The 27,582-nt window shown below is 55.8% G+C and overlaps 6 protein-coding genes across 6 annotated transcripts; 3 read left to right on the forward strand and 3 right to left on the reverse strand.

Annotated features, from left to right (window-relative positions):
- Window positions 1–1,469: 1,469 nt before the first annotated feature.
- Window positions 1,470–2,355, reverse strand: LOC114000396 (feather keratin B-4-like). The gene is made up of 2 exons (XM_027744687.2): window positions 2,216–2,355; window positions 1,470–1,976 (listed from the first exon to the last, which is right to left on the reverse strand). Exon 2 carries the CDS (start codon window positions 1,954–1,956, stop codon window positions 1,612–1,614), a length of 345 nt encoding a protein of 114 aa, XP_027600488.1. The 5' UTR covers window positions 1,957–1,976; window positions 2,216–2,355; the 3' UTR covers window positions 1,470–1,611.
- Window positions 2,356–5,385: 3,030 nt separating this feature from the next.
- On the reverse strand, window positions 5,386–6,269 carry LOC114000392 (feather keratin B-4-like). The gene is made up of 2 exons (XM_027744681.2): window positions 6,065–6,269; window positions 5,386–5,833 (listed from the first exon to the last, which is right to left on the reverse strand). Exon 2 carries the CDS (start codon window positions 5,811–5,813, stop codon window positions 5,475–5,477), a length of 339 nt encoding a protein of 112 aa, XP_027600482.1. The 5' UTR covers window positions 5,814–5,833; window positions 6,065–6,269; the 3' UTR covers window positions 5,386–5,474.
- Window positions 6,270–10,294: 4,025 nt separating this feature from the next.
- Window positions 10,295–11,065, reverse strand: LOC113994753 (feather keratin B-4-like). The gene is made up of 2 exons (XM_039390830.1): window positions 10,975–11,065; window positions 10,295–10,760 (listed from the first exon to the last, which is right to left on the reverse strand). The coding sequence occupies exon 2, from the start codon at window positions 10,738–10,740 to the stop codon at window positions 10,396–10,398; it is 345 nt and encodes a 114-aa protein (XP_039246764.1). The 5' UTR covers window positions 10,741–10,760; window positions 10,975–11,065; the 3' UTR covers window positions 10,295–10,395.
- Window positions 11,066–16,554: 5,489 nt separating this feature from the next.
- Window positions 16,555–17,540, forward strand: LOC113988839 (feather keratin B-4-like). Its single transcript, XM_027722786.2, has 2 exons — window positions 16,555–16,694; window positions 16,934–17,540. The coding sequence occupies exon 2, from the start codon at window positions 16,954–16,956 to the stop codon at window positions 17,296–17,298; it is 345 nt and encodes a 114-aa protein (XP_027578587.2). The 5' UTR covers window positions 16,555–16,694; window positions 16,934–16,953; the 3' UTR covers window positions 17,299–17,540.
- Window positions 17,541–20,617: 3,077 nt separating this feature from the next.
- Window positions 20,618–21,407, forward strand: LOC113988838 (feather keratin B-4-like). Its single transcript, XM_027722785.2, has 2 exons — window positions 20,618–20,803; window positions 21,043–21,407. The coding sequence occupies exon 2, from the start codon at window positions 21,063–21,065 to the stop codon at window positions 21,405–21,407; it is 345 nt and encodes a 114-aa protein (XP_027578586.1). The 5' UTR covers window positions 20,618–20,803; window positions 21,043–21,062.
- A 4,161-nt stretch (window positions 21,408–25,568) lies between these two features.
- Window positions 25,569–26,016, forward strand: LOC113988837 (feather keratin B-4-like). Its single transcript, XM_027722783.2, has one exon. The coding sequence runs from the start codon at window positions 25,648–25,650 to the stop codon at window positions 26,014–26,016; it is 369 nt and encodes a 122-aa protein (XP_027578584.2). The 5' UTR covers window positions 25,569–25,647.
- Window positions 26,017–27,582: the final 1,566 nt, after the last annotated feature.

Here is a 27,582-nt window from a genome sequence, read left to right on the forward strand (position 1 = left end):
TTGAATTATTTACGTGGAGAGTGGGGAAGGAAAAAAATGTAAGAAGGTCTAGTGGCACTTAATCCTTGATTTATCCTTGATTTATCCACAAAGTGCTTCAGGAGGATTTACTACAATCAGAACAGAGACTCAGCTGGAGATTCCAAACAGTAAAATCCCTGCTGTACTTACCATCATGTATTTAAATCTTGGAATCACCTTCCCACTAAAATAAATACCATGGAGTCATGGAATCATGGAACTGTTGAGGTTGGAAAAGCCCTCAGAGATCGGGTCCAACCCCAACCCACCTTGTCCATCGCCCTGAGCCACTTGGGGAGAGGGGGCAGAGAACTGGGGAGTGAAGTTGAGCCTGGCTGAAAGGAGGGGTGGGAGGAAGGTATTTCAAGATCTGCGTTTCTGTCCCATTATCTTACTTGAAGGTTTGAATTTAATGAACGAAATGGCTTTCCCTGGGTAGAGTCTGTTTTGCCCACAATGGTGATTGGTGACTGATCTCCCTGTCCTTAACTCCACTCAGGAGCCTTTCTCCATCTTCTTCTCTCTTCTGTCCACCGGAGGGAAGGGACTGAGAGAGGGGCTTGGTGGGCACTTGGTGTCCTGCAAAGATCAACCCCAACCCCGCAGAGCCCCAAGTTGTCAGCAGAGCAGGGTCCCAGGCTTGTCCCTGCCCCTGGTTCCAAGGTCTCCAGGCTGTGCCTGAGGAATGCCCAGTGACGGTGACCTCACAAAGGGGACTTGCTGTGGGACGTGAGAGCAGAGGGATGGGGGCTTGGGGTCACGTGCACAGGTGATGCAGGGCCCCTGGAGAGGGAGGCTGGTGGTGCAGAGACCCCCGGAATGGGTCCCTGTGGGGCCCTGCAGTGAGCAGGGGATGGTGGCCGGGGCATCTCCACCAGGGATCAGTTGAAGACCCACAACAAGGTGAGATCCTGGCCCAGGGACTCCCAGGCAGGAGGAATGGGGAGCAGGCAGCCAGAGGGACAGTGCAACAAGGGCCCAGAGCGGGGTGAGCTGAGGACCCTGTGGAAGGGTGGGTGGTGAGCTGGACAGCCTGCATGGGTTCCCCAAGGTCCTTGGAGCACGAGGGGACAAGGACATGGGGCCTTGTGTGGGTGGTCCTGGGACGTGTGTGTGAGGGGAGATGGTGTAAGAGGGACTGGAGGTGTTTGGGGAGGGAGCAAAGGGTTGGGGTGTGCCAGGGAGTGTTGTCATGTCAAAGCCTGAGTGTGATGAGTGATGGGCTGGTGTAACTTTGTGACAGACCCTCAGGATCCAGTCAGTGCTGCTGGTGGTGCTGGTGAGATATTTCCTAGGAGGGGTCTTGTGGCCCTTTTCGACCCAACCCAATGGCCTGTTGAGGCCTGGCTGTGTAGGGGGTGAAGTTATAAAATCCCTGGTAGAATAAAGGAGGCAGAGGCGTCTCAGGCTTTGATGCAGGAGAAGTTTATTGAGTGAAACAAGTGAAGAGAGAGGAGCAGGGAGTGGGATGGTCTAGGTGTGAGGTGCAAGTAGGGCGACCATCAGCCGAGGTGCTTTGCTTGCAGGAGATATTGGTGCAAGAGTGAGAAGGGCAGGTGCAGGGGGTGTCAGCTGTGATGGCAAGGACCCTCAGCAGGTGCCGGAGCAGCCCCGGCCTGCCAGGCCAGAGCAGCCCAGGCCTCCCAGGCCGTAGCCAAAGCCACGGCCATAGCCCAGGCCGTAGCCTCCGGCCCCAAAGCCGCCGGAGATGGGCTGTCCCTGGACGTTGAGCTCCGTGCCCAGGGCAGCCCCTGCGGTGGATCCAACGAAGGAGCTCTGGGGGAAGGAGGTCATGATGGGCCCTGGGAAGGTGACGCGGACGGGGGAGGGCTGGATGAGGACGGTGGAGTCCTGGCACTGCCTGACACAGGGCTCGTTGCAGCTGTTGGCCAGCGGGGTGGGTCCGCAGGGGCGGCAGAGGTCGTAGCAGGCCATGGGTGTGGTGTGGAGGGGCCCTGGGAGGGCAGGCAAGAGAAGGGGAGAGAAGGTGAGAGCAGAGAGGGGTGCTCGGCAGGTGGGGGCGGTGGGGGTGCTCGGGGCGGTGTTGCAGGAGGGCTGGTCAGTGGGGAGGCTGGTGTGGGGCTGTGGGGAGGCGTGAGGGCTGCTGAGGCTGGGTCCGAGCGTGCTGGCCGAGAGGGGCCAGGGGGGCGGTGTGTCAGGAGCAGGAGGGGGTTGTGAGGGGCTGGAGGCTCACCTGGTTGTGGGCAGAGAAGGCAGGAGAAGGCTTGAGGAGAAGCGTGGCAGGGAGAGAGGCGCTGGGCCGGCTTTTATGCTGCTCCCGCAGGGGCGGCACAGCCTTGGCCCAGCCCTGTCAGCTGGCGGCAGCTTTGAGGAGTTGGGATTTGGGAGGGTTGGATTCTTGGATGTGTGTCAGAGTGGGCTGAGGAAATAACCAAGCCCAGGAGAGGTGTGATGTCATCAGTGAGGTGATTTTGTGGCCCTCGTGTGCTGTGGTTTGGGGATGTGTTGTGGATTGTGGATCCTCTTGTTCTGTGTGACTGGATGTCCATCAGTCATTGTGTTGTACCCAGGAATGCTGAGGGAGCCATTTGATGTCCTGGGGAGGTCACTCTCTATCAGCTTGGAAAGGTCATAGTCCTTTGGAGCAATTCTTGAGGGGTGAAAGAGAGCTCATCCCCTGGAATCGTGATTGAGATCACGAGAGAGGACCTGGAAAACTTGAGGCTGTTCAGGCTGAATTCAGGCTGGTCTGGTTCCGTTCCTATGGTCTACTTGGATTTTTGTAATATTCATCACAAGGTACTTGGTCATTTAAACTTTATTTCTTGACCTTCTGAAGAGAGGCAATAAACAAACCCCCAACAAGGCTTGATCTGTTCTTGCCCAGACTGGTCTGTGACGCCAGTTCCCTTATTCCACATTTAAGCCATGAGGTTTCACAAGGTATAACCTGTAAGTTGTAACATCCTCTACCTACGACACAAAAATTATAATTAGTAGGGGATGGTCAGTGGCTCCTCCCTCGTCCTCTGTCACAGTGCAGGCATTCGTTTCTGGAATTCTGTGATTCCATGTCCTGCCCTTGAGACCGTGTCCATCTGACCTTGGGAGCAGCTTTGAATTGTGAGTATTAGAGGCCAAAGTCTGGAGTTGATGGTGCGTGTCGGGGAGGGCTGAAGATGTGAGCGAAGCTTTGTAAAGGTGAGGTGTGATTAGTGAAGTCCCCCCATGTCCCTGGTGTGCTGTAGATTGTGGGTGTGTTGTCAAGCAGGCCTCCATTCCCTGTGAGCCCTGTCAGGCTGGTCTGGGCTGTGCAGCTGTGCTGGGCATGAGCATGAAGACCTGCCCTTTCCAGTGCAGTTTCTCCCTCCCCACCTTGCTCCCAGCTTACCAGGCTCTTTGTTCCTGTGGGTGATCGTTGGATAGTTTTTGTCTCCTGGAAAGCACTGCCAAGGCTGTGGAGAAGCAGAAGCTGATGATGAGAAATTAGCATTGATTTTGGAAGGGGAAATGATGTATTAAAGAGCTCTGTGTTATCTAGAGAGAAGAAAATCTTAGATGGTGAGAGAGCCATGGCTGGTGTTTACCCCAAGCTTTTAGTAAAGTCTTTGGCACTGTCTCCCAGTGCATGATACTGGACTACCCAGGAATGTCCAGGTTGTGGTAGTGGACAGTGAGGTGGAGTGCTGAGTGTCTGAAGGGCTGGGCCAGAGACCTGTGATCAGTGACCTGAAGTGCAGAAGGAGTCAAGTCTCCAGGGGAGCAGGAAAAGGGCTGGATCCATGGGACCAACACTGTTCAACATGCTCAGCCATGACATGGGCAGGGGGACTGTTGCCCCCGCAGCAAGTTGGCAGATGATGTAAAGTCCAGGGGAATGACTGAGGCACTGACTGGTTGTGCCACCAGTCAGAGGGACCTGAAGACGTGGGAGATTGAAGGTTAAAGGAATCTCCTGAAGTTCCAGAGGGGGAAATGTGAAGTTCTGCAACTGGGCAGGAACGGCCCTGGGCCCCAGGTCACACTGGGGTTTGGGAGGCTGGAAAGCAGCTTTGCTGAGCATGACCTGTGGTGCTGGTGGAGAATCCAAGGGCCACAAGGTCTCAATGACCCTTGACTGGAAATAGCACAGCAGTGCCCAAGATGGATTTCAGAAATACGTTGCCCTGAAGTGAAGAGAGGTGGCCCTTCCTCTCTGGAATTTTATTGGGGTCCCATATGGGACATCCTATGCAGGTCTGGGCTGCACAGTGGAAGGAGAAGCTCATGGACTTAGTGAATCCAGACCAGGGCAGGGCCACCCACAGTGAAGGGGCTGGAGCATCTTTGATAGAGGAGAGGCTGAGAGAGCTGGGACTGCCAGGAAACAAGGAGGGACAGAGAGACCTTCACTGATGTGTGAAAATCCCTGTTGGCAGGGACTGAAGTGGAGGGAGCCCAGGTCTTGTCAGCAGAGCACACGGGCAGGACAAGGGGCCATTGGTAACAGGGAGAACAGATACAATTCCGTGGGCAAAGAAGGGAAGACTGTTTCAGTGTGAGTGTGACCTGAGAGTGGAAGAGGTAGTGGGTTCTCTGTCGTGGGAGATCTAAAACTGAACTGGCCAAGGTCCTGGAAAACCTCCTCTCACTGCTCTTGCTTGAGCAGGAGAGTTGAACAACATGCACTGCAGGGTTCCTGTCAAACCTGTTGTATTTGAAACTCTTGTTTTTACTGTGAGGGCTGAAGAGTCCTGTTGGGGAAGAGAGTTTGTGCAGTGCGTGCTGGCACAGAGAGACTTTGGCAGAGGCGTGTGCAGGAGAGCCTTGTTGTGTGGAAGCCTTTGGTGTAGCAGGTGATGGGTTTGTGCCACGTTCTGGCAGGGCCCCCAGCCTGTGCCAGTCTGTGTGTTAGTGCTGGTGGGGTACTTGTTAAGAAAGGTCTTGTGACTCTTCTTCAACTCCCTAATGGCCTGCTGTTCCTGACATTGTGCTGGGTGAGGATGTGAGACCAAAGGAATTCCAAAAGAAAAGGAGGAGTCATCTGAGGCTGTGATGCAGGAGAACTTTATTGAGACTAAAGAGTAAAAAAGCAGGAGCAGTCAGGGGAAGGGATCTGGTGTGAGGTGCAAGCAGGGTGACCATCAGATGAGGTCCCTCTCTTGCAGGAGACTTTTCCAGAGTCCCGAGGTCTTGCTGCTCCCCTTGTTGGAAGCAGCCCAGCAGAAGAGGCCGCTGGTGTGTGGCTTGTGAGAAGGTGTTTTCAGCAGAGGGGACTGGCCAGAGCCGAAGGGGCACTGGAGAGAAGGAAGGGGGAGAAGAGGAGGAGGGAGCTGGGCCATGTTTGCAGGCAGTGCAGGCTGGCCCCTTGGCTGCTTCCATGCTTGGAGCCCTGAGAGCAGGAGCTGGAAGTGCTGAGCCTATTGGAAAGCCTGGGCACGGAGATGAATCCCTGTTCCATGTGGTGACTTGCAGGTCCTGGGTGGTTGTTGTTGGGGCAGTTGTTTGGGGCCTCAGCAGATGCCGTAGCAGCCCCTGTTGGCGTAGCAGCCCAGGCCTCCCAGGCCGTAGCCAAAGCCACGGCCATAGCCCAGGCCGTAGCCTCCGGCCCCAAAGCCGCCGGAGATGGGCTGTCCCTGGACGTTGAGCTCCGTGCCCAGGGCAGCCCCTGCGGTGGATCCAACGAAGGAGCTCTGGGGGAAGGAGGTCATGATGGGCCCTGGGAAGGTGACGCGGACGGGGGAGGGCTGGATGAGGACGGTGGAGTCCTGGCACTGCCTGACACAGGGCTCGTTGCAGCTGTTGGCCAGCGGGGTGGGTCCGCAGGGGCGGCAGAGGTCGTAGCAGGCCATGGGTGTGGTGTGGAGGGGCCCTGGGAGGGCAGGCAAGAGAAGGGGAGAGAAGGTGAGAGCAGAGAGGGGTGCTCGGCAGGTGGGGGCGGTGGGGGTGCTCGGGGCGGTGTTGCAGGAGGGCTGGTCAGTGGGGAGGCTGGTGTGGGGCTGTGGGGAGGCGTGAGGGCTGCTGAGGCTGGGTCCGAGCGTGCTGGCCGAGAGGGGCCAGGGGGGCGGTGTGTCAGGAGCAGGAGGGGGTTGTGAGGGCTCACCTGGTTGTGGGCAGAGAAGGCAGGAGAAGGCTTGAGGAGAAGCGTGGCAGGGAGAGAGGCGCTGGGCCGGCTTTTATGCTGCTCCCGCAGGGGCGGCACAGCCTTGGCCCAGCCCTTGGGGCATTTCTCAGGCAGCAGCTCTTGCCTGGCCCAGCCTGGTGAGTCCTGAACTGGGCACTGTTTTCCCTCCCCACCTCTGCAATGTCATGTCCTGCCCTTGAGGCCGTATCCATCTGACCTTGGCAGCAACTTTTGAGATTGAGCTGTAATTGGGAGGATTTGCATGGGAAGTGCATTTCAGGGAGGTTTGTAAACCTGAGTGAAGCTTTGGAGGCAGAGGTGTCATTAGTGAGGTTACCTCATGCCACTCGTGTGCTGTGGTTTGTGGTTCTGTTGTGCAGAGTGAACCCTCTTCTTTGTAACTGGATGTAAATAAATCATTTTACTGCGCGCAGGAATGCTGAGGAAGCTGCTTTTTGTTCCTGGGAGGTCACTCTCCCGTAGCCTGGAAAGGTCATGGTGCCTGGGAGCACTTCCTGATGGCACTTCCAGGATGCAGAGGGATGATCTGGAAAATTCAAGGTTGGTCAGGGTGAGCACCTACCCACTGTTATGCTCCATTTGGAGCTTCCAAAATTGCCCAACAGCATATTCTGTCATTTAAACCGTGTTTCTTCAGCTCATGAATAATCCAGTGACCAAACAGCAAACTCAGGCTGGATAATCTTTTTGCCCAGGCTGGTCTATGACATTAATTTATCTATTCTGTATTTTTGTCATAAGGTTTTTTGAACCTGTATGTTTTGATATTTTGCAACTCTGAGCCAAACCCAATAATTGCTATTAGAAGGTCAGTGGGCTCCTCTTTACTCCTCTGCCATAGTATGGGTGTTCCTGTATAAGCCAGGGAAGCATGAGAGCCTCAGCAGTGCAGCTGCTGCTTCAGGATCTGCTTCAGGAGCTGTTTTGGGAGAGCTGATGTTCTGAACCTTCCAGGCTGGAGCTTTGGTCTTCATCATCATGGCTAGGCTTCGTGAACGAAGATTTGGGAAGGCTCTATCCACATTTGTTGCAGGCATGCTGGTGGCTCATGCGGCCAATACGTGACAGACATATCCGATTGCAAAAGGCACAGCAGAAAGACTCCTTAGGTGGTAAATTCTGCAAGACACGGTTCTTTCTGTGTTGCCTTTTCTCCTCGAGGGTGATCCTGCGTGCGTTCTCAAAGGAGACAGTTGCGTTATAGATGGTGTGTCTCCAGGCCTCCCGATTGGAGGCCAGAGTAGACCAGTTATGGTGATCAATATGGCCAAGGCTGAGATGTTGTTTCAGGGAGTCCTTGTATCTTTTCTTCGGGGCTCCTCTCTTGCGGCAGCCAGTGGCAAGTTCACCATAGAGCAAGATCTTAGGGAGGGGGTGGTCCTTCATCCTTGAGACGTGCCCTGCCCAACCCAGCTGTGTTCTCAGTAACATGGCCTCAATACTTGTGACTGCTGCTTGCTCTAGAACAGATGTGTTGGTCACAAAATCTGACCAGGGGATGTTTAGGATTGTACGGAGGCAGCGTTGATGGAAGCGTTCTAGGAGACGCAGGTGGTGGCGGTAGATGACCCATGATTTGGAACCATACAAGAGAGTAGACAACACTATGGCTCTGTAAACACTGATCTTGGTGCTTTTCTTCAAGTGTTTATTACGCCACAGTCTTTTGTGGAGTTTTCCAAAAGCACTAAAAGCCTTTGCTAACCTGTTGTCTATCTCTCCGTCAATCTCACCATCCGAGGAGATGAGGCTACCGAGGTAATTAAACTGTTGGACTGATTTGAGCTCTGATTGGCCAATGGTGATGTGGGGATGATGGGGGACTTCCTGAGGTGCAGGTTGATGGAGGACCTCTGTCTTCTTTAAGCTGACTTCCAGCCCAAAGAGCTCAGCAGCATCTGCAAAGCAGGATGTTAAACGCTGCAGAGCTGCTTCTGTGTGGGCAACAAGGGCGGCGTCTTCGGCATAAAGCAGCTCCCGGACGAGATGGTTTAAGGTCTTGGTGTGGGCCTTCAGACGCCTTAGATTGAATAGGCTTCCATCAGTACGGTATCGAATGTAGATACCGTCCTGATCATCGAGGTCTGCTGTGGCCCTTTGGAGCATCAAGCTAAAGAAGACTGTGAATAGGGTAGGAGCGAGAACGCAGCCTTGTTTCACACCATTCTTAATTAAGAAGGGCTCAGAAAGTGTGTTGCCATATCTGATTGGCCATGCTGATCCTCATGGAGTGAGATGATCATTTTAAGGAACTTGGGGGGACATCCTAAACATTCCAAAATCTGCCACAGACCTTTTCTGCTCACAGTATCAAAAGCCTTGGTGAGGTCGACAAAGGTTACATACAGGCTGGAGCTTTGGTCTTACATCATTTCCATCTGTTCCTGTATTCTGACCACACTGCCAGAGGCAAAGAAGAGCCTTCAGGAGAGGGCAATTTGCAGGGGACAGTGGCTGCACAATGGCCTTTGGCTTTTGCTGGCCACTTGTCCTGCTTGCAGAGCGTGGATCAAAGTGTGGGAGAGAAGTGGCGCTGCCCTGGAGCCCTGGGGCCCAGCGCTGGGGATGGGTCAGCAGGCAGATGGAGCCCCAGTCACTGTCCCCCTTGGAGCTCTGTCATCCCCCAGGGCTTCCCCCACTGCTGCCTGTGCTGCTCCTGCACAGCTGGACAATTGTCTTGTCCAGGAGGGTGCAGGGAGGGACAGGAGCATCGACCTGACTAAAAGCCCAACAAACTGCATCCACCACATTCCCTTCATGCCTGAGTGGAGGGGCATAAACACAGAAGGATATGAAATGAGGCAGGAGAGACTTTCCCTTACTGAGCCCCCCCTGACTGTTGCTGAGGGTTGCCTTGTCCTTTCAAAGCCTTCCAGTTGCACCCTGTAGGATCTTGTGGCCAATTTTGCAGGTGCTGCGGATAGAGGGACAGGTTTGCAGTTGCCTGCATCTTCCCTGAGTGCCTTTGCTAAGTGGGGCTGAGTTGGGCTGGTTGCAGCCTGGCTGGAGCTGTGCTGAGTGCCAGCAGCTGCCGAAATGCAGGGGAGCTGAGTGTGCTGAGGGTTGTCCCCCAGGGCAGCAGAGGTGTTGGGGAGGAAGAGGAGGGGAGGCAGGAAGGGGATGTGTGTCTGGGCGTTGCTGGGGCTGCAGGGCCTGGCAGGCAAGAGGCATCTGGGCCAGTGCAGGGCTGGGCTGGGGGTGCCAGGGAGTGCGGGGGTCTCAGGGATCCCCCCAGAGAGGGGGGTTGTGTGACTGGGTGTGCAATAGTCCCTGGGGAAAGGTGGGGTGAAGCCTGGAGTGCTGAGGGAGGGACCTGATATCCTGGCCATGGAGGAATCTCCTGGAGTTCAGTGAGGAAAGATGCCAAGTCCTGTTTCTGGGGCAGAAGACCAGAACAGGGACATCAGGACACAGAATTATCTAGAGGTGAATCTGAGAGGGCTTGGACTGCCAGGGGATCAGGACAGACTGGAGGTGTCATCAGTGTGTAAATCCCTGATGGCAGGGAATGAAGCTGAGGGAGCCCAGCTTTTGTCAACAATGCACTGGTGCACGACAAGAAGCCCTTGCTCAGGTGAGAAGAGGTGGAATTCCATGGGAAAGGAAGCCAAGCCTTCTTCAGCATGTGGGTGTTGACAGAGTGGAAGAGGTGGTGGGTCCTGTGTCCTGGGAGATCTAAAGCTGAACTGCACATGGTCCTGGAAACCCCGCTGATGCTTGCCGTGCTTGAGCAGGGGGTTGAATCAGCTGCACTGAAGAATTGCTGCCCAACAGGAGGATTTTGTGGCTCTGTTTGCTGGGAGGGTTGAGGAGTCCTGCTGGGGAATAGTTTGTGCAGGGTGTGCTGGATGCCAGAGCCCTTGGTGTGGTGTGCACAGGTAAGAGTAGTGTTGTGTGGAAGCTTTTGGTGTAGCAGGAGATGGGCTGGTCCCCTGCTCAGAAAGGACCCTCAAGCTGTGCCAGTCTGTGTTGGTGGTGGTGTCCTAGTTGTTAAGAAGGATCTTGTGGCTCTTGTGCACCCACCACAATGGCCTGTTGAGGCCTGGCTTTTGCCAAGGCAGTTTGTGAGACCACTGGGAGAAAAAATGACAAGGAGTCATGAGAGGCTGTGATGCAGGAGAATTTTATTGAGACAATAGAGTAAAGAGACAGGAGCAGGGAGTGGGATGGGCGCAGGTGTGAGGTGCAAGTAGGGCGACCATCAGCCGAGGTGCTTTGCTTGCAGGAGATATTGGTGCCAGAGTGAGAAGGGCAGGTGCTGGGGGTGTCAGCTGTGATGGCAAGGACGGTCAGCAGGTGCCAGAGCAGCCCAGACCTCCCAGACCGGAGCAGCCCAGGCCTCCCAGGCCGTAGCCAAAGCCACGGCCATAGCCCAGGCCGTAGCCTCCGGCCCCAAAGCCGCCGGAGATGGGCTGTCCCTGGACGTTGAGCTCCGTGCCCAGGGCAGCCCCTGCGGTGGATCCAACGGCGGAGCTCTGGGGGAAGGAGGTCATGATGGGCCCTGGGAAGGTGACGCGGACGGGGGAGGGCTGGATGAGGACGGTGGAGTCCTGGCACTGCCTGACACAGGGCTCGTTGCAGCTGTTGGCCAGCGGGGTGGGTCCGCAGGGGCGGCAGAGGTCGTAGCAGGCCATGGGTGTGGTGTGGAGGGGCCCTGGGAGGGCAGGCAAGAGAAGGGGAGAGAAGGTGAGAGCAGAGAGGGGTGCTCGGCAGGTGGGGGCGGTGGGGGTGCTCGGGGCGGGAGGCTGGTGGGGGGCGGTGGGGAGGCGTGAGGGCTGCTGAGGCTGGGTCCGAGCGTGCTGGCCGAGAGGGGCCAGGGGGGCGGTGTGTCAGGAGCAGGAGGGGGTTGTGAGGGGCTGGAGGCTCACCTGGTTGTGGGCAGAGAAGGCAGGAGAAGGCTTGAGGAGAAGCGTGGCAGGGAGAGAGGCGCTGGGCCGGCTTTTATGCTGCTCCCGCAGGGGCGGCACAGCCTTTACCTTTGTGGTACAGTCATGAGGTGGGTGTGATTTCCTTCCCTCCATTCTGCAATGTCATGTCCTGCCCTTGAGGCTTTTGTCCTTCTGGCCTGGTTGCAGGTTTTAATTGCAAGAATTAGAGCCCAATGACTTGTTTATGGTGTGTGTTGGGACACATGGAATTTGCAAAGCTTTCAAGAATTGGGGCGTCATCAGTGGTGTCATGACATGGCATATTGACATGTCACATTTGGATTCTTGCCTCCTCGTGAAAATGCCTCCAGCTCCCTCAGCTTTTCCTCATATTAACTCAACTCCAGTCCTTTCAGCGTTGTAGTTTCCCCGCACTGCTCTTGGTCAAACAAGTCCATGTCACTCTTCCACTGTGGAACCCCATCAGTGGGTGGACAGGAGGGTTGACTCCCTCAACCAGTATTCATTTTTTTTCCTAATGCTGTCCCTTTTTACCAAAAATGGCCAGAAATGGCCAACCCATGATCCATTTATTCTCAGCCGGGACCACAAGGTCCTTCTCTGCTGAAATGCTTTGGTTGACAAGAGAAATCCAACCAGTGCGATCTGCCTAAACTTCTGTAAGGGCTTTAACATGGTCTCACATGACATTACTCTCTGAAATGGAAATATATGGGTTTGAAGGGTGGAGAAATAACTGGATGAGGAGTTGTCTGGGTGGACACAGCCAGAGAGTGGTGCTCAGTGGCTCTATGGACAGGTGGGGCTGGTGACAAGTGAAGACCCTCAGTGCTCTGCCCTGGACTGGTGCTCTTTAAGACCTTTATCAGTGATGTAGACAGTGAGATCGAGTGCACCCTCAGTGAGTTTGCAGGTGACATGAAGCTGAGTGGAGCAGTTGACACAACCAAATGTGGGAATGCCATCGGGAGGGGCACGGGGGATCTTGACAAGTGGGACCATGAGAACATCATGAGGTGCAACAAGTCCAAGTGCAAAATCCTGCACCTGAGCAGAGGCAATCCCAGACAGGAGCACAGCCTTGGAGAGGAACAACTTGAGAGCAGCCCTACAGAGAAGGACTTGGTGGTTCTGATGGACCAAAACCAGAACATGAGACAACAATATGCAACCAGACCACCAACCAAAAAAGTGGTGTGGCCAGCAGGAATGGCTGGGGATCAATTGGAGACAAGAGAAGGCCATTATTGTCCTGGCAGAGACCAAATGGATCAAAAGTTGACCGTGTTCCCTTGCAGGAAAAGGTGCATTGGGAAAAGTGTTTCCAGCAGCTTGATTTGGTGACGCTTCCTCTCTCCTCAGAAATAGGTAGCCCTGATGTGGGAGGGTGTGTTGGGCTCTGTAGCGAAAGAAAGATGTGGAGAAAAGTGAAGCAAAAACAGTACAGGGAGAGCAAGACACTGAGGGGACTGAAGCACTGTTGCTATGAGGAGCAGTGAGAACTGCAAGGTTTGTTGCAGCCAGGAGGCAATAATGGACAAAGGAAATGTTGTCAGCGTGCCATAGCACGATCTCAGTGATGACACCACAGTTCTTGTTTTTGTGTGTCAGGTACGTAGAAAATGCAAACAAAGCCTACAACACCAAGCCACTGGTGTCTAATTCTGGCAATTAAAAGCTGCCGCCAAGGTCAGATGGACACAACCTCAAGGACAGGACATGAGAGTGCAGAGGTGGGGACGGAAAACAGCGCCCAGCTCAGGACTCACCAGGCTGGGCCAGGCAAGAGCTGCTGCCTGAGAAATGCCCCAAGGGCTGGGCCAAGGCTGTGCCGCCCCTGCGGGAGCAGCATAAAAGCCGGCCCAGCGCCTCTCTCCCTGCCACGCTTCTCCTCAAGCCTTCTCCTGCCTTCTCTGCCCACAACCAGGTGAGCCTCCAGCCCCTCACAACCCCCTCCTGCTCCTGACACACCGCCCCCCTGGCCCCTCTCGGCCAGCACGCTCGGACCCAGCCTCAGCAGCCCTCACGCCTCCCCACAGCCCCACACCAGCCTCCCCACTGACCAGCCCTCCTGCAACACCGCCCCGAGCACCCCCACCGCCCCCACCTGCCGAGCACCCCTCTCGGCTCTCACCTTCTCTCCCCTTCTCTTGCCTGCCCTCCCAGGGCCCCTCCACACCACACCCATGGCCTGCTACGACCTCTGCCGCCCCTGCGGACCCACCCCGCTGGCCAACAGCTGCAACGAGCCCTGTGTCAGGCAGTGCCAGGACTCCACCGTCCTCATCAAGCACTAAACCGTCCGCGCTAACCCAAAAAAAAAAAATAAATAAAATCTAAAACAATTAAAAACTTCCCAGGGCCCATCATGACCTCCTTCCCCCAGAGTACCTTCGTTGGATCCACCGCAGGGGCTGCCCTGGGCACGGAGCTCAATGTCCAGGGACAGCCCATCTCCGGCGGCTTTGGGGCCGGAGGCTACGGCCTGGGCTATGGCCGTGGCTTTGGCTACGGCCTGGGAGGCCTGGGCTGCTCTGGCTTGGGAGGCCTGGGCTGCTCCACCTGCTGAGGGCCCTCCACAACTTCCCTCACACCATGAGCTCCGGCTCTGCCAAAATCTGCGACAACACAAGTACCTCAGCTGATGGTTGCCCTACTGCACCTCAGACCTTCTCCCTTCCACTGTCTTCTCTGCCCTTTCACTCTTTCTCTCAATAAAGTTCTCCTGCAGCAAAACATGACATGCCTCCTCATCCTTTCTTCCTCCAAGACTCTTAGACTTTCATTTGGCACAGAGCTCAGGGACCAGATGCCATCGGATGGGTGGGAAAGGGACCAGCTCTCTCCTAGGAAATATTTCATAACGATCAACAGAGACTGGTACAGAAGGGCCTTCCACAATGGGACACAAACTCTTCCCTTGCCCAGACACAGCCTTGGACACAACACCCACACTCGCACACAAACTCCCAGTCTGGGCTGCTTTCAGTCTCCATGGACACTGGGGGCTCCAGCCCTTCATCATCCCCAAGGCTCTACTCTGCATCCCACCAACAGCTCCCTGCTTTCCTTCTCCTCAGGCTCCCAGAGCTGAGGAGAACACACAACTCCAATCTCCCCAGAAAGGAGCAGAGGGGCACAATCCCCTCCCTCTCCCTGCTGCCCACACTGGGGCCAGGAGCCCAGCACACGGGGGCTTTCTGGGCTGCCAGGACACGTTCCTGGCTCCCAGTCAGTTCCTCACCCACCAATACCCTCCAAGCCTTCTCCACAGGGCTGCTCTCAAACCAGACACCACCAGCCTGGAGCCCTGTTAGGGACAGACACAACCCACAAGCTCTTGGCTCTCTTGAATACCATGAGCATCACACAGGTCCTCCTCTCCAGCCTGTCCAGGTCCCTCTGACTGCCATCCCTTCCCTCTTGACAACCAACCACAACACTCAGCTTGGTGTCATCCACAGTCTTGCAGAGCTCGCACTTAATCCATGATCCTGATGGAAATGGGGGAGGTCAAACATCAGCTCAGCCACAAAAGCAGCTGGAGTAGATCCACCAGCAGCTGCTCTGCTCAGTCTCTGAGGCTTCTCCATATGATTCAGGAACACCCACAGCAAGACAGACGAGGAAAGAGAAGCACATTGACCCTCCTCTGGTAGTTATAGTTTTTTCCTCACAAGAAAAAGATATTAAGAATTACGGCTTATAAATTGTGAACCCTTATTGCCTGAATGGTGAACCAGTGAACTGATGTCACAGACCAGCCTGGGCAAAAAGGGACCAAACCCACACTGTTGTTTGTTTATTGCTTTTCTTAATGAGGTCACGAAATACAGTTTCAATGAGAGAGTATCATGTCCTGTAAACGGGAGAGATCCCAAGGGTCCGTAACCCTGGCAATGAGGGCAGCCTGACCACATGCCAGTTAGCCAGGGAGTCACTGCTGCTCTTCCTCCACAAACCAAGCCAAGAGCTCTCTTTCAGCCCTCAGGAAGCGCTCCCAGGCACTGGCACCATGAGCAGCTGATGGCAAGAGGAGCAGAGTGGCCTCCCCAGCACATCAGGCAGCTCCCTCAGCATTCCTGGCTGCAGCACCTCAGGCCCGGAGGGCACAGGTGCACCCAGAGACACAGCAAACCTTCCTGCAGGGCTTCCCCTTGCCCAGCAACACTCACTGCTCGCCTGACAAACCCCCTGCAAACTCTGCCCTGGGCTCCAGGGGGGCAGCTCTGCCTGGCAGCCTTTGGGGCCTCATCTTCACCAGGTCCCCACAAACCACAGCACACCAGGGACATGGGGGACCTCACTGATGACACCACCAATTTCCTTGGCCTTTTTGTTTCTTCAGCCCTCCCTGACACACATCCAACCATCCAACCCTCCCAAATCCCAACTCATCAAAGCTGCCACCAAGGTCAGACAGACACGGCCTCAAAAGTAGGACATGGGATGAAAGAACTCCACAAACCCACAGCACGGGATTGACATCAGGTGACCTCACAGAGGACACCCCACCTCTCCTGGGCAGTGTCTGCACCTGCCAAGTGCCCCCACAAGCACATTCCAGGCACAACCTCCCAAATACCAACTCTCCCTTCAAAGCTGCCGCCACAAGGACACGTCTGCAAGAGGAGCACACGGAAGGGGAGCACTGTGGAAAGGAAAACACACCCCACCTCACCCACTCAGCCCACAGCACACGAGGGCCATAAAATCACCTCACTGATGACATCACACCTCTCCTGGGCTCGGCTTGTTTCTTCAACCCTCCATGACACACATCCAACAGTCCAACCCTCCCCAAAACCAACTCCTCAAAGCTGCCGCCAAGGTCAGATGGACGCGGCCTCAAGGGCAGGACATGGAATCCCAGAATTCCACAAAGGAACATCTGCAAAATGACAGAAGAGGAGAGCAGAGCCCACTGACCATCCACTAATTATAGTTTTTGCTCACAGCTGCAGGATGTTACAACTGACGGGTTATACGTTATGAAACCTCCTGGCTTGAATGCGGAAGAAGGGACAGGAAATCCCAGACCAGCCTGGGCAAAAAGGGATCGAGCACAATTTGGTGTTTATTTATTGTATTTCCTCAGAAGGTCAAGAAATAAAGTTTAAATGACCAAGTACCTTGTCATGAAAATTTCAGAAATCCAAATGGACCACAGGAATGGAACCGGACCAGCCTGAATTCAGCCTGAACAGCCTCAAGGTTTCCAGGTCATCTCTCTTGATCTCATTGATGATTCCAGGGGATGAGCTCTCTTTCATCCCTCAAGAATTGCTCCAAAGGACTATGACCTTTCTAAGCTGATAGAGAGTGGCCTCCCCAGGACACCAAATGGCTCCCTCAGCATTCCTGGGTGCGACACAAGGACTGATGGACATCCAGTCACACAGAAAAAGAGGATCAACAATTCTCAACACGTCCACAAACCACAGCACATGAGGGCCACAAAATCACCTTACTGATGACACCACACCACTCCTGGGCTCTGGTTGTTTATTCAGCTCTCCTTGACACACATCCAACAATCCAACCCTCCCAAATCCCAACTCCTCAAAGCTGCCGCCAGCTGACAGGGCTGGGCCAAGGCTGTGCCGCCCCTGCGGGAGCAGCATAAAAGCCGGCCCAGCGCCTCTCTCCCTGCCACGCTTCTCCTCAAGCCTTCTCCTGCCTTCTCTGCCCACAACCAGGTGAGCCTCCAGCCCCTCACAACCCCCTCCTGCTCCTGACACACCGCCCCCCTGGCCCCTCTCGGCCAGCACGCTCGGACCCAGCCTCAGCAGCCCTCACGCCTCCCCACAGCCCCACACCAGCCTCCCCACTCACCAGCCCTCCTGCAACACTGCCCCGAGCACCCCCACCACCCCCACCTGCCGAGCACCCCTCTCTGCTCTCACCTTCTCTCCCCTTCTCTTGCCTGCCCTCCCAGGGCCCCTCCACACCACACCCATGGCCTGCTACGACCTCTGCCGCCCCTGCGGACCCACCCCGCTGGCCAACAGCTGCAACGAGCCCTGTGTCAGGCAGTGCCAGGACTCCACCGTCCTCATCCAGCCCTCCCCCGTCCGCGTCACCTTCCCAGGGCCCATCATGACCTCCTTCCCCCAGAGCTCCTTCGTTGGATCCACCGCAGGGGCTGCCCTGGGCACGGAGCTCAACGTCCAGGGACAGCCCATCTCCGGCGGCTTTGGGGCCAGAGGCTACGGCCTGGGCTATGGCCGTGGCTTTGGTTACGGCCTGGGAGGCCTGGGCTGCTCTGGCTTGGGAGGCCTGGGCTGCTCCGGCACCTGCTGAGGGTCCTTGCCATCACAGCTGACACCCCTGCACCTGCCCTTCTCACTCTTGCACCAATATCTCCTGCAAGCAAAGCACCTCGGCTGATGGTCGCCCTACTTGCACCTCACACCGCATCCCTCCCATTTGTTCCTCTTCTCTCTTCACTCTTTTGACTCAATAAACTTCTCCTGCATTAAAGCCTGAGATGTCTCTACCTCCGTTATTGTACCAGAGCTTTTCCAATTTCACCCCTTACACAGCCAGGCCTCAACAGGCCATTGGGTTGGGTCGAAAAGGGGTACGAGACCCCTCCTAGGAAATATCTCACCACCACCAGCAGCAGCACTGACTGGCTCCTGCGGGTCTGTCACAAAGTTACACCACCCCATCACTCATCACACTCAGGCTTTGACATGACAACACTCCCTGGCACACCCCAACCCTTTGCTCCCTCCCCAAACACCCCCAGTCCCTCTTACACCATCTCCCCTCACACACACGTCCCAGGACCACCCACACAAGGCCCCATGTCCTTGTCCCCTCGTGCTCCAAGGACCTTGGGGAACCCATGCAGGCTGTCCAGCTCACCACCCACCCTTCCACAGGGTCCTCAGCTCACCCAGCTCTGGGCCCTTGTTGCACTGTCCCTCTGGCTGCCCGCTCCCCATTCCTCCTGCCTGGGAGTCCCCGGGCCAGGATCTCACCTTGTTGTGGGTCTTCAAATGATCCCTGGTGGAGATGGCCCGGCCACCATCCCCTGCTCACTGCAGGGCCCCACAGGGACCCATTCCGGGGGTCTCTGCACCACCAGCCTCCCTCTCCAGGGGCCCTGCATCACCTGTGCACGTGACCCCAAGCCCCCATCCCTCTGCTCTCACGTCCCACAGCAAGTCCCCTTTGTGAGGTCACCGTCACTGGGCATTCCTCAGGCACAGCCTGGAGACCTTGGAACCAGGGGCAGGGACAAGCCTGGGACCCTGCTCTGCTGACAATTTGGGGCTCTGCGGGGTTGGGGTTGATCTTTGCAGGACACCAAGTGCCCACCAAGCCCCTCTCTCAATCCCTTCCCTCCAGTGGACAAAAGAGAGAAGAAGATGGAGAAAGGCTCCTGAGTGCAGTTAAGGACAGGGAGATCAGTCACCAATCACCATTGTGGGCAAAACAGACTCCACCCAGGGAAATTCATTTAATTCCTTACAAATCAAATTGTAGAGTAAGATAATGGGACAGAAAACCAAACTTTAAATACCTTCCCTTCACCCCTCCCTTCAGCCAGGCTCAACTTCACTCCCCAGTTCTCTGCCCCCTCTCCCCAAGTGGCTCAGGGCAATGGACAAGGTGGCTTGGGGTCAGTTCATCCCACCTTGGTTTTGCTGTTCCTTCCTCCTCACACTCTGCCCCTGCTCCAGCGTGGGCTCCATCCCACACACACAGTCTCCAACGGGGGCCTTCCCATGGGCTGCATTTCCATACAAACGGCTCCAGCCTGGCTCCCTCCCACGGGCTCAGGCCTTCAGGAACACGCTGCTCCAACGTGGCTCTGGAGGGGCTCCCAAGTTCTGACAACAAACCTCCTCCATGGCGGGCTCCTCTCTCCAGGGGGCCACAGGTCCTGCCAGGAGCCTGCTCCAGCTCGCCCTCCCCACGGCCTCACAGCCTCTTTGGGCACTCCCTGGCTCTGCTGGCAGCTCCTCCTGGGGCTGCAGCTGCATCTCTGCTCCACCCTGCACCTCCAGGGGCTGCGGGGGGACAGCCTCACCCACCATGCTCTGCTCCACGGGCTGCACAGCACATTCTGCTACAGCCCCTGGGCCACCTCCTCCCCTCCCTCGGCACTGCCCTTCATCACCCCACACTTCTTCCTCTCCCATGGTTTCTCTCTTCCAGCTCCTCTGGAGCACTAATTGTGCCCCTTCCAGAACAGGCTGTGATCACAGAATCCCTGCATCATCCAGGATTGCCTCTGCTTTGTCCAGCAGCTGATCCAACATGGATCCAGTGGGAACTTGCTGTGTCAGACACCAGGGAAGCTTCTGGAACCTTCTCCCAGAAGCCACACCTGCAGAACTCTTGAGACCAAAACCTTGTCAGCTGAACCTGAGACACTCAGATCCAACCTTAACAGCAGTAGAGGCAACCAGGCCCCCAGAGAGCACACCCAGTGGGCAAGGCTGAGCCTAAAACCAGGCTGGGTGAGCTGGGAGAAAGCTGGAGAGGAATCCAACAAAATGGAAGGAGAAGCCCCTCACGCCCGGCACAAACTCTTCTTTGGACGCTCGTCTTCAACCAGAGCACAAGCCCTGTGACCCCAAAGGGTCAACTTGCTGACAGCAGAGCACAGCCAGTGACAAAGGCCAGGCTCAAAGACAGGCTCAGTGAGCTGGCAGTGAGGCTGGAAGGAAGGAATGGGATTGAAGGGGCAGCCCCTCACACCCGGCACGGCTGCACAGCCCAGACCAGCCCGACAGGGCTCAGAGGGAATGGGGCCCCTCTAAACAACTCACCCACAAACCACAGCCCCCGAGGGACACGGGGTGACCTCACTGATGACACCCCACCTCTCCAGTGCTTTGCTCACATCAGACAAATGCCCTGACCCCCATATTTCATGTAAATCCTCCCAACAACCAACTCAGCAAAGCTGCCCCCAAGGTCAGATGGACGCGGCCTCAAGGGCAGGACATGGAAGCACAGAATTCCACAAAGGAACATCCGCAAAATGACAGAAGAGGAGAGAGGAGCTCACTGACCATCCACTAGTAATTATAGTTTTTGCTCACAGGCACAGGATGTTACAACTTAGGAGTTATACATTGTGAAATCTCATGGCTTGAATGCAGAATAAGGGAATTGGCATCAAAGACCAGCCAGGGCAAAAAGGGATCGAGCCCCGTTGGTGTTTGCTTAATGCATCTCTTCAGGAGGTCAAGAAATAAAGTTTAAATAGCCAAGTATGTCGTGATGAAAATTGCAGAAATCCAAATGGACCACAGGAATGGAACCGGACCAGTCTGAATTCAGCCTGAACAGCCTCAAGGTTTCCAGGTCCTCTCTCTTGATCTCAATCACGATTCCAGGGGATGAGCTGTTTTTCATCCCTCCAGAAGTGCTCCAAAGAACCATGATCTTTCCAAGCTGATGGAGAGTGACCTCCCCAGGACATCAAATGGCTCCCTCAGCATTCCTGGGTGCGACACAATGACTGATGGACATCCAGTCACACAGAAGAAGAGGAGGCCCAGTCAGCACAAAGCACCCACAAACCACAGCACAAGAGGCCACAAAATCACCTCACTGATGACATCACACCTCTCCTGGGCTCTCATTCTTTATTCAGCCCTCCCTGACACACATCCAACAATCCAACCCTCCCAAATCCCAACTCCTCAAAGCTGCCGCCAGCTGACAGGGCTGGGCCAAGGCTGTGCCGCCCCTGCGGGAGCAGCATAAAAGCCGGCCCAGCGCCTCTCTCCCTGCCACGCTTCTCCTCAAGCCTTCTCCTGCCTTCTCTGCCCACAACCAGGTGAGCCTCCAGCCCCTCACAACCCCCTCCTGCTCCTGACACACCGCCCCCCTGGCCCCTCTCGGCCAGCACGCTCGGACCCAGCCTCAGCAGCCCTCACGCCTCCCCACAGCCCCACACCAGCCTCCCCACTGACCAGCCCTCCTGCAACACCGCCCCGAGCACCCCCACCGCCCCCACCTGCCGAGCACCCCTCTCTGCTCTCACCTTCTCTCCCCTTCTCTTGCCTGCCCTCCCAGGGCCCCTCCACACCACACCCATGGCCTGCTACGACCTCTGCCGCCCCTGCGGACCCACCCCGCTGGCCAACAGCTGCAACGAGCCCTGTGTCAGGCAGTGCCAGGACTCCACCGTCCTCATCCAGCCCTCCCCCGTCCGCGTCACCTTCCCAGGGCCCATCATGACCTCCTTCCCCCAGAGCTCCTTCGTTGGATCCACCGCAGGGGCTGCCCTGGGCACGGAGCTCAACGTCCAGGGACAGCCCATCTCCGGCGGCTTTGGCTACGGAGGCTACGGCCTGGACTATGGCCGTGGCTTTGGCTACGGCCTGGCAGGCCTGGGCTGCTCTGGCCTGGCAGGCCGGGGCTGCTCCGGCACCTGCTGACCGTCCTTGCCATCACAGCTGACACCCCCTGCATCTGCCCTTCTCACTCTTGCACCAATATCTCCTGCAAGCAAAGCACCTCGGCTGATGGTCGCCCTACTTGCACCTCACACCTCGCCCATCCCACTCCCTGCTCCTGTCTCTTCACTCCTTTGACTCAATAAAATTCTCCTGCATCAAAGTCTCTCAGGCCTCCTCTTTTTTCATTCCGGTGGTTTTACATCCTCACTCGGCACAAGGCCAGGGCTCTACAGCCAGTGAGAATCTGGGAAAAGGCCACAACACCTTTCTTAGCAAATCTGTCACCAGCACGAACACAGACGGGCAACGGAACAGGGGTGGAGGGGCCCTGCCACAACATGGCACAAACCCATCACCTGCCACACCAAAGGCTTCCACACAACAAGGCTCTCCTGCACACGCCTCTGCCAAAGTCTCTCTACTCCAGCACACACTGCACAAACTCTCTTCCCCACCACGACTCTTCAACCTGCCCAGCACAGACACAACATCAGCCACTGGGCCAGGATGCAGTGCAAGTGCTTCAACCCTCCTGCTCAAACCAACCCCGCAAGAGCAGCTTGGCCAGGACCATGGCCAGTTCAGCGTTACAGCTCCAGGCACACAGACTCCACCTCCTCTGCCACTCTCTCACCTCCCTCACACACAACAAGGCTTGTCTTCTTTCTCCATGCAATTCCATCGGTTTCCCTTGTGTCCAGGGCCCCTTGTCCTGCCCGTGTGTTCTGCTGACAAGAGCTGGGCTCTCTCCACTTCAGTCCCTGCCAGCAGGGATTCACACACACTCAGGACACTCCCCTGGCCAGCCCTGTCTCCTGCCAGTCCCAGCTCTCTCAGCCTCTCCTCTATCCAACATCCTCTGCCCTCTTTAGAATCTTGATGCTCCTGAACTGCTCTGCATTCCCCAAGTCCATCAGCTTCTTCCACTGGGGAGCCCAGCACTGCCCACAGACCTCACATGGCACATCACCAGTGCTGAGGAGGCAGCAAGAGTCACCTCCCACTGCTTGATCACACCTTGCCCAGTCCTCACCTGCAGACTTCTTTTCCCACACTGGTTCATGGCCACCTCTTGGGCCATTTGTTCTCCACCAGGAACACAAAATCAGGTCGTAATAAGAGATTAATTCTATGAAAACAGTTGATCCAGTTGATCTCCAGCCTTTCCTCCTCCCTGGGCTGACCCCTCCCCACAAACAGGACTTGGCCCCTGCCCTTGCTCAACTCCAGGACGTGGCCATGGCCATCACCACTCATCTTTGCAGTCTTGGCCCAATGGATGCAGCTGCTGGGCTACAGCACTGCACACTTGTTCCCATCTGCACTTTGGCACACTCAGCCCAAGGCTCTGGGCCCAGCCCTGCACACACTTCTCACCCCACCACACTGGGCACTGACACAGCCCGGCCTTGTTTGCACTCTCTGGCATCACACAATGCTTGTGTCCAACAACCCTGGACACCTCCAAATCCTCTTGCTGTCCTTCAGACAGAAAAGATGCCCAGAGCAGGGACCTCGCTCCCTGCCACTCAGCCCAGGACAGGGCCCAAAAGGCCCCAGCTATCAAAACCTTCAAAGCAGGAGGGGCACCAAAACCCCCAGAGAGCACAGTCAGCAGGAAAAGTCAGGTCCAGTGTCAGGCTTAGCCAGGTGGAAGCAAAGGGGAGAGGAACAGAAGGTGAGGGAAGGGGCAACACGTGTGAAACTCCAGAGCAGCCTGACAGGGCTGGGATGCTTTGGGGCCCCTCCTCACAACACACCCCCAAACCACAGCACACCAGGGACACGGGGGCACCTCACTCATCACACCCCACCTCTCCAAAGCTTTGCTCACATCTTCAGCCCTCCCTGACACGCACCATCAACTCCAGACTTTGCCCTCTAAGACTCACAATTCAAACCTGCTGCCAAGGTCAGATGGACACGGCCTCAAGGGCAGGACATGGAATCACAGAATTTCACAAAGCAATGTCCACACCATGACACAAGAGGAGAGAGGAGCCCACTGAACAATCACTAGTAGTTATAATTTTTTATTCACAGGTACAGGATGTTACAACTTACAGGCTCAAAGTTAGGAAACCTCCTGGCTTGAATGCGGAAGAAGGGAACTGGCGTCACAGACCAGCCTGGGCAAAATGGGATGGAGCCCCATTGGCTCTTTCTTTATTGTATTTCTTCAGGAGCTCAAGAAATAGAGTTTAAATGACCAAGTATGTTGTGACGAAAATTTCACAAATCCAAGTGGACCATAGGAATGGAACCGGACCAGCCTGAATTCAGCCTGAACAGCCTCAAGGTTTCCAGGTCCTCTCTCTTGATCTCAATCACGATTCCAGGGGATGAGCGCTCTTTCATCCCTCAAGAATTGCTCCAAAGGATTATGACCTTTCAAAAATGATGGAGAGTGACCTCCCCAGGACATCAAATGGCTCCCTCAACATTCCTGAGTGCGACACAATGACTGATGGACATCCAGACACACTGAAGAGGGGGCCCAGTCAGCACAAAGCACCCACAAACCACAGCACACAAGAACCACAAAATCACCTCACTGATGACATCAAACATCTCCTGGGCTCATTCTTTATTCAGCCCTCCCTGACACACATCCAACCATCCAACCCTCCCAAATCCCAACTCATCAAAGCTGCCACCAAGGTCAGACGGACACGGCCTCAAGGGCAGGACATGGGATGAAAGAACTCCACAAAACCACAGCACGGGAGTGACATCAGGTGACCTCACAGAGGACACCCCACCTCTCCTGGGCAGTGTCTGCACCTGCCAAGTGCCCCCACAAGCACATTCCAGGCACAACCTCCCAAATACCAACTCTCCCTTCAAAGCTGCCGCCACAAGGACACGTCTGCAAGAGGAGCACACGGAAAGGGAGCACTGTGGAAAGGAAAACACACCTCACCTCACCCACTCAGCCCACAGCACACGAGGGCCATAAAATCACCTCACTGATGACATCACACCTCTCCTGGGCTCGGCTTGTTTCTTCAGCCCTCCCTGACAAACAGCCAACAATCCAACCCTCCCAAACACCAACTCCTCAAAGTTGCTGCCAAGGTCAGATGGACGCGGCCTCAAGGGCAGGACATGGAACCACAGAATTCCACAAAGGAACATCTGCAAAATGACAGAAGAGGAGAGAGGAGCCCACTGACCATCCACTAGTAATTATAGTTTTTGCTCACAGGTACAGGATGTTAAAACTTAGGAGTTATACATTGTGAAATCTCATGGCTTGAATGCGGAATAAGGGAACTGCCATCACAGACCAACAGGGGCAAAAAGGGATCCAGCCCAGTTGGGTGTTTGTTTATTGCATTTCTTCAGAAGGTCAAGAAATAAAGTTTAAATGACAAAGTACCTTGTCATGAAAATTTCACAAATCCAAATGGACCATAGGAATGGAACTGGACCAGCCTGAATTCAGCCTGAACAGCCTCAAGTTTTCCAGGTCCTCTCTCTTGATCTCAATCATGATTCCAGGGCATGAGCTCTCTTTCATCCCTCAAGAATTGCTCCAAAGGACTATGACCTTTCCAAGTTGATGGAGAGTGACCTCCCCAGGACATCAAATTGCTCCCTCAGCATTCCTGGGTACAACACAACGACTAATGGACATCCAGTCACACTGAACAAGAAGATCCACAATTTTCAACACATCCACGAACCACAGCACACGAAGGTCACAATATCACCTCACTGATGACATCACACCTCTACGAGGCTCTTATTCTTTATTCACCCCTCCCTGATACTCATCCAACAATCCAACCCTCCCAAATCCCAACTCCTCAAAGCTGCCGCCAGCTGACAGGGCTGGGCCAAGGCTGTGCCAAGGCTGTGCCGCCCCTGCGGGAGCAGCATAAAAGCCGGCCCAGCGCCTCTCTCCCTGCCACGCTTCTCCTCAAGCCTTCTCCTGCCTTCTCTGCCCACAACCAGGTGAGCCTCCAGCCCCTCACAACCCCCTCCTGCTCCTGACACACCGCCCCCCTGGCCCCTCTCGGACAGCACGCTCGGACCCAGCCTCAGCAGCCCTCACGCCTCCCCACAGCCCCACACCAGCCTCCCCACTGACCAGCCCTCCTGCAACACCGCCCCGAGCACCCCCCCCGCCCCCACCTGCCGAGCACCCCTCTCTGCTCTCACCTTCTCTCCCCTTCTCTTGCCTGCCCTCCCAGGGCCCCTCCACACCACACCCATGGCCTGCTACGACCTCTGCCGCCCCTGCGGACCCACCCCGCTGGCCAACAGCTGCAACGAGCCCTGTGTCAGGCAGTGCCAGGACTCCACCGTCCTCATCCAGCCCTCCCCCGTCCGCGTCACCTTCCCAGGGCCCATCATGACCTCCTTCCCCCAGAGCTCCTTCGTTGGATCCACCGCAGGGGCTGCCCTGGGCACGGAGCTCAATGTCCAAGGACAGCCCATCTCCGGCGGCTTTGGGGCCGGAGGCTACGGCCTGGGCTATGGCCGTGGCTTTGGCTACGGCCTGGGAGGCCTGGGCTGCTCTGGCCTGGCAGGCCTGGGCCTGCGCCGGCACCTGCTGGACGTCCTTGCCATCAAACGCTGATCACCCACTGCACCTTGCCCTTCTCACTCTTGCCACACAATATCTTCTGCAAGCAAAGCACCTCGGCTGATGGTCGCCCTACTTGCACCTCACACCGCATCCACCCCACTCCCTGCTCCTCTCTCTTCACTTGTTTCACTCAATAAACTTCTCCTGCATCAAAGCCTGAGACGCCTCTGCCTCCTTTATTCTACCAGGGATTTTACAACTTCACCCCCTACACAGCCAGGCCTCAACAGGCCAGTGGGGTGGGTGGAAAAGGGCCACAAGACCCCTCCTAGGAAATATCTCACCACCACCACCAGCAGCAGCACTGACTGACTCCTGAGGGTCTGTCACAAAGTTACACCAGCCCATCACTCATCACACTCAGGCTTTGACATGACAACACTCCCTGGCACACCCCAACCCTTTGCTCCCACCACAGACACCTCCAGTCCCTCTTACACCATCTCCCCTCACAGACACGTCCCAGGACCACCCACACAAGGCCCCATGTCCTTGTCCCCTCGTGCTCCAAGGACCTTGGGGAACCCATGCAGGCTGTCCAGCTCACCACCCACCCTTCCACGGGGTCCTCAGCTCACCCAGCTCTGGGCCCTTGTTGCACTGTCCCTCTGGCTGCCCGCTCCCCATTCCTCCTGCCTGGGAGTCCCTGGGCCAGGATCTCACCTTGTTGTGGGTCTTCAACTGATCCCTGGTGGAGATGCCCCGGCCACCATCCCATGCTCACTGCAGGGCCCCACTGGGACCCATTCCGGGGGTCTCTGCACCACCAGCCTCCCTCTCCAGGGGCCCTACATCACCTGTGCACGTGACCCCAAGCCTCCATCCCTCTGCTCTCACGTCCCACAGCAAGTCCCCTTTGTGAGGTCACCGTCACTGGGCATTCCTCAGGCACAGCCTGGAGACCTTGGAACCAGGGGCAGGGACAAGCCTGGGACCCTGCTGGGAAGATGCAGCTCCTGAGAGGCTGCACCATCACATTCCCTTGTGCCACCTTCCTGCCTCTCTCCTTCCCAGCTTGGACACTGAAACATGGAGTTTTGGGTCCTAAAGATCTTTGGCTGCCCCAAATTGCTTCTCACCAGTGATGTTCCCTCTTTCTCCTCCCTTGATGTGCTTATTTTTTCTCTTTATAATGGCTCCTGGCAAACAGGTGAGCTCTGGGCTGACACAGGAGCTCAGAGTCTCCAGGGCTGATGACAGCACTAAAATATTCATCAAAAGCCAATTAAAATAACATCTCTGGAGCAGCTGGAACGCACAGAGCTCCACACACAGCTGGATTCCAGTTTGGTTCAAAGAGGGAGTGTTTGGTGAGGAAAAAAGCCCTTCTCTAAAACCAAAACTAAACATCACCTGCCACTTAGAAAGGAGAGAGGGAATGGGTTTGGATCTGGTTTTATTTCTTGATTTAGTGTAAACAGCACTGCAGAGAAACCTCGTTGGCCTCGTTGACCAACTTGAGCTCATCCTAAAGTCAAGCCTAACCAATAAAAAGACAAATTTCAGTACTCTGTGCTCTTGCAGTCACTCACCTTGGAGTTCATCCAGCTTGACATC

The sequence above is a fragment of the Pipra filicauda genome, unplaced genomic scaffold, assembly GCF_003945595.2.
Source record: "Pipra filicauda isolate LSUMZ 115617 unplaced genomic scaffold, ASM394559v2 scaffold875_size61878_pilon, whole genome shotgun sequence".
Lineage (NCBI taxonomy): Eukaryota > Metazoa > Chordata > Aves > Passeriformes > Pipridae > Pipra > Pipra filicauda.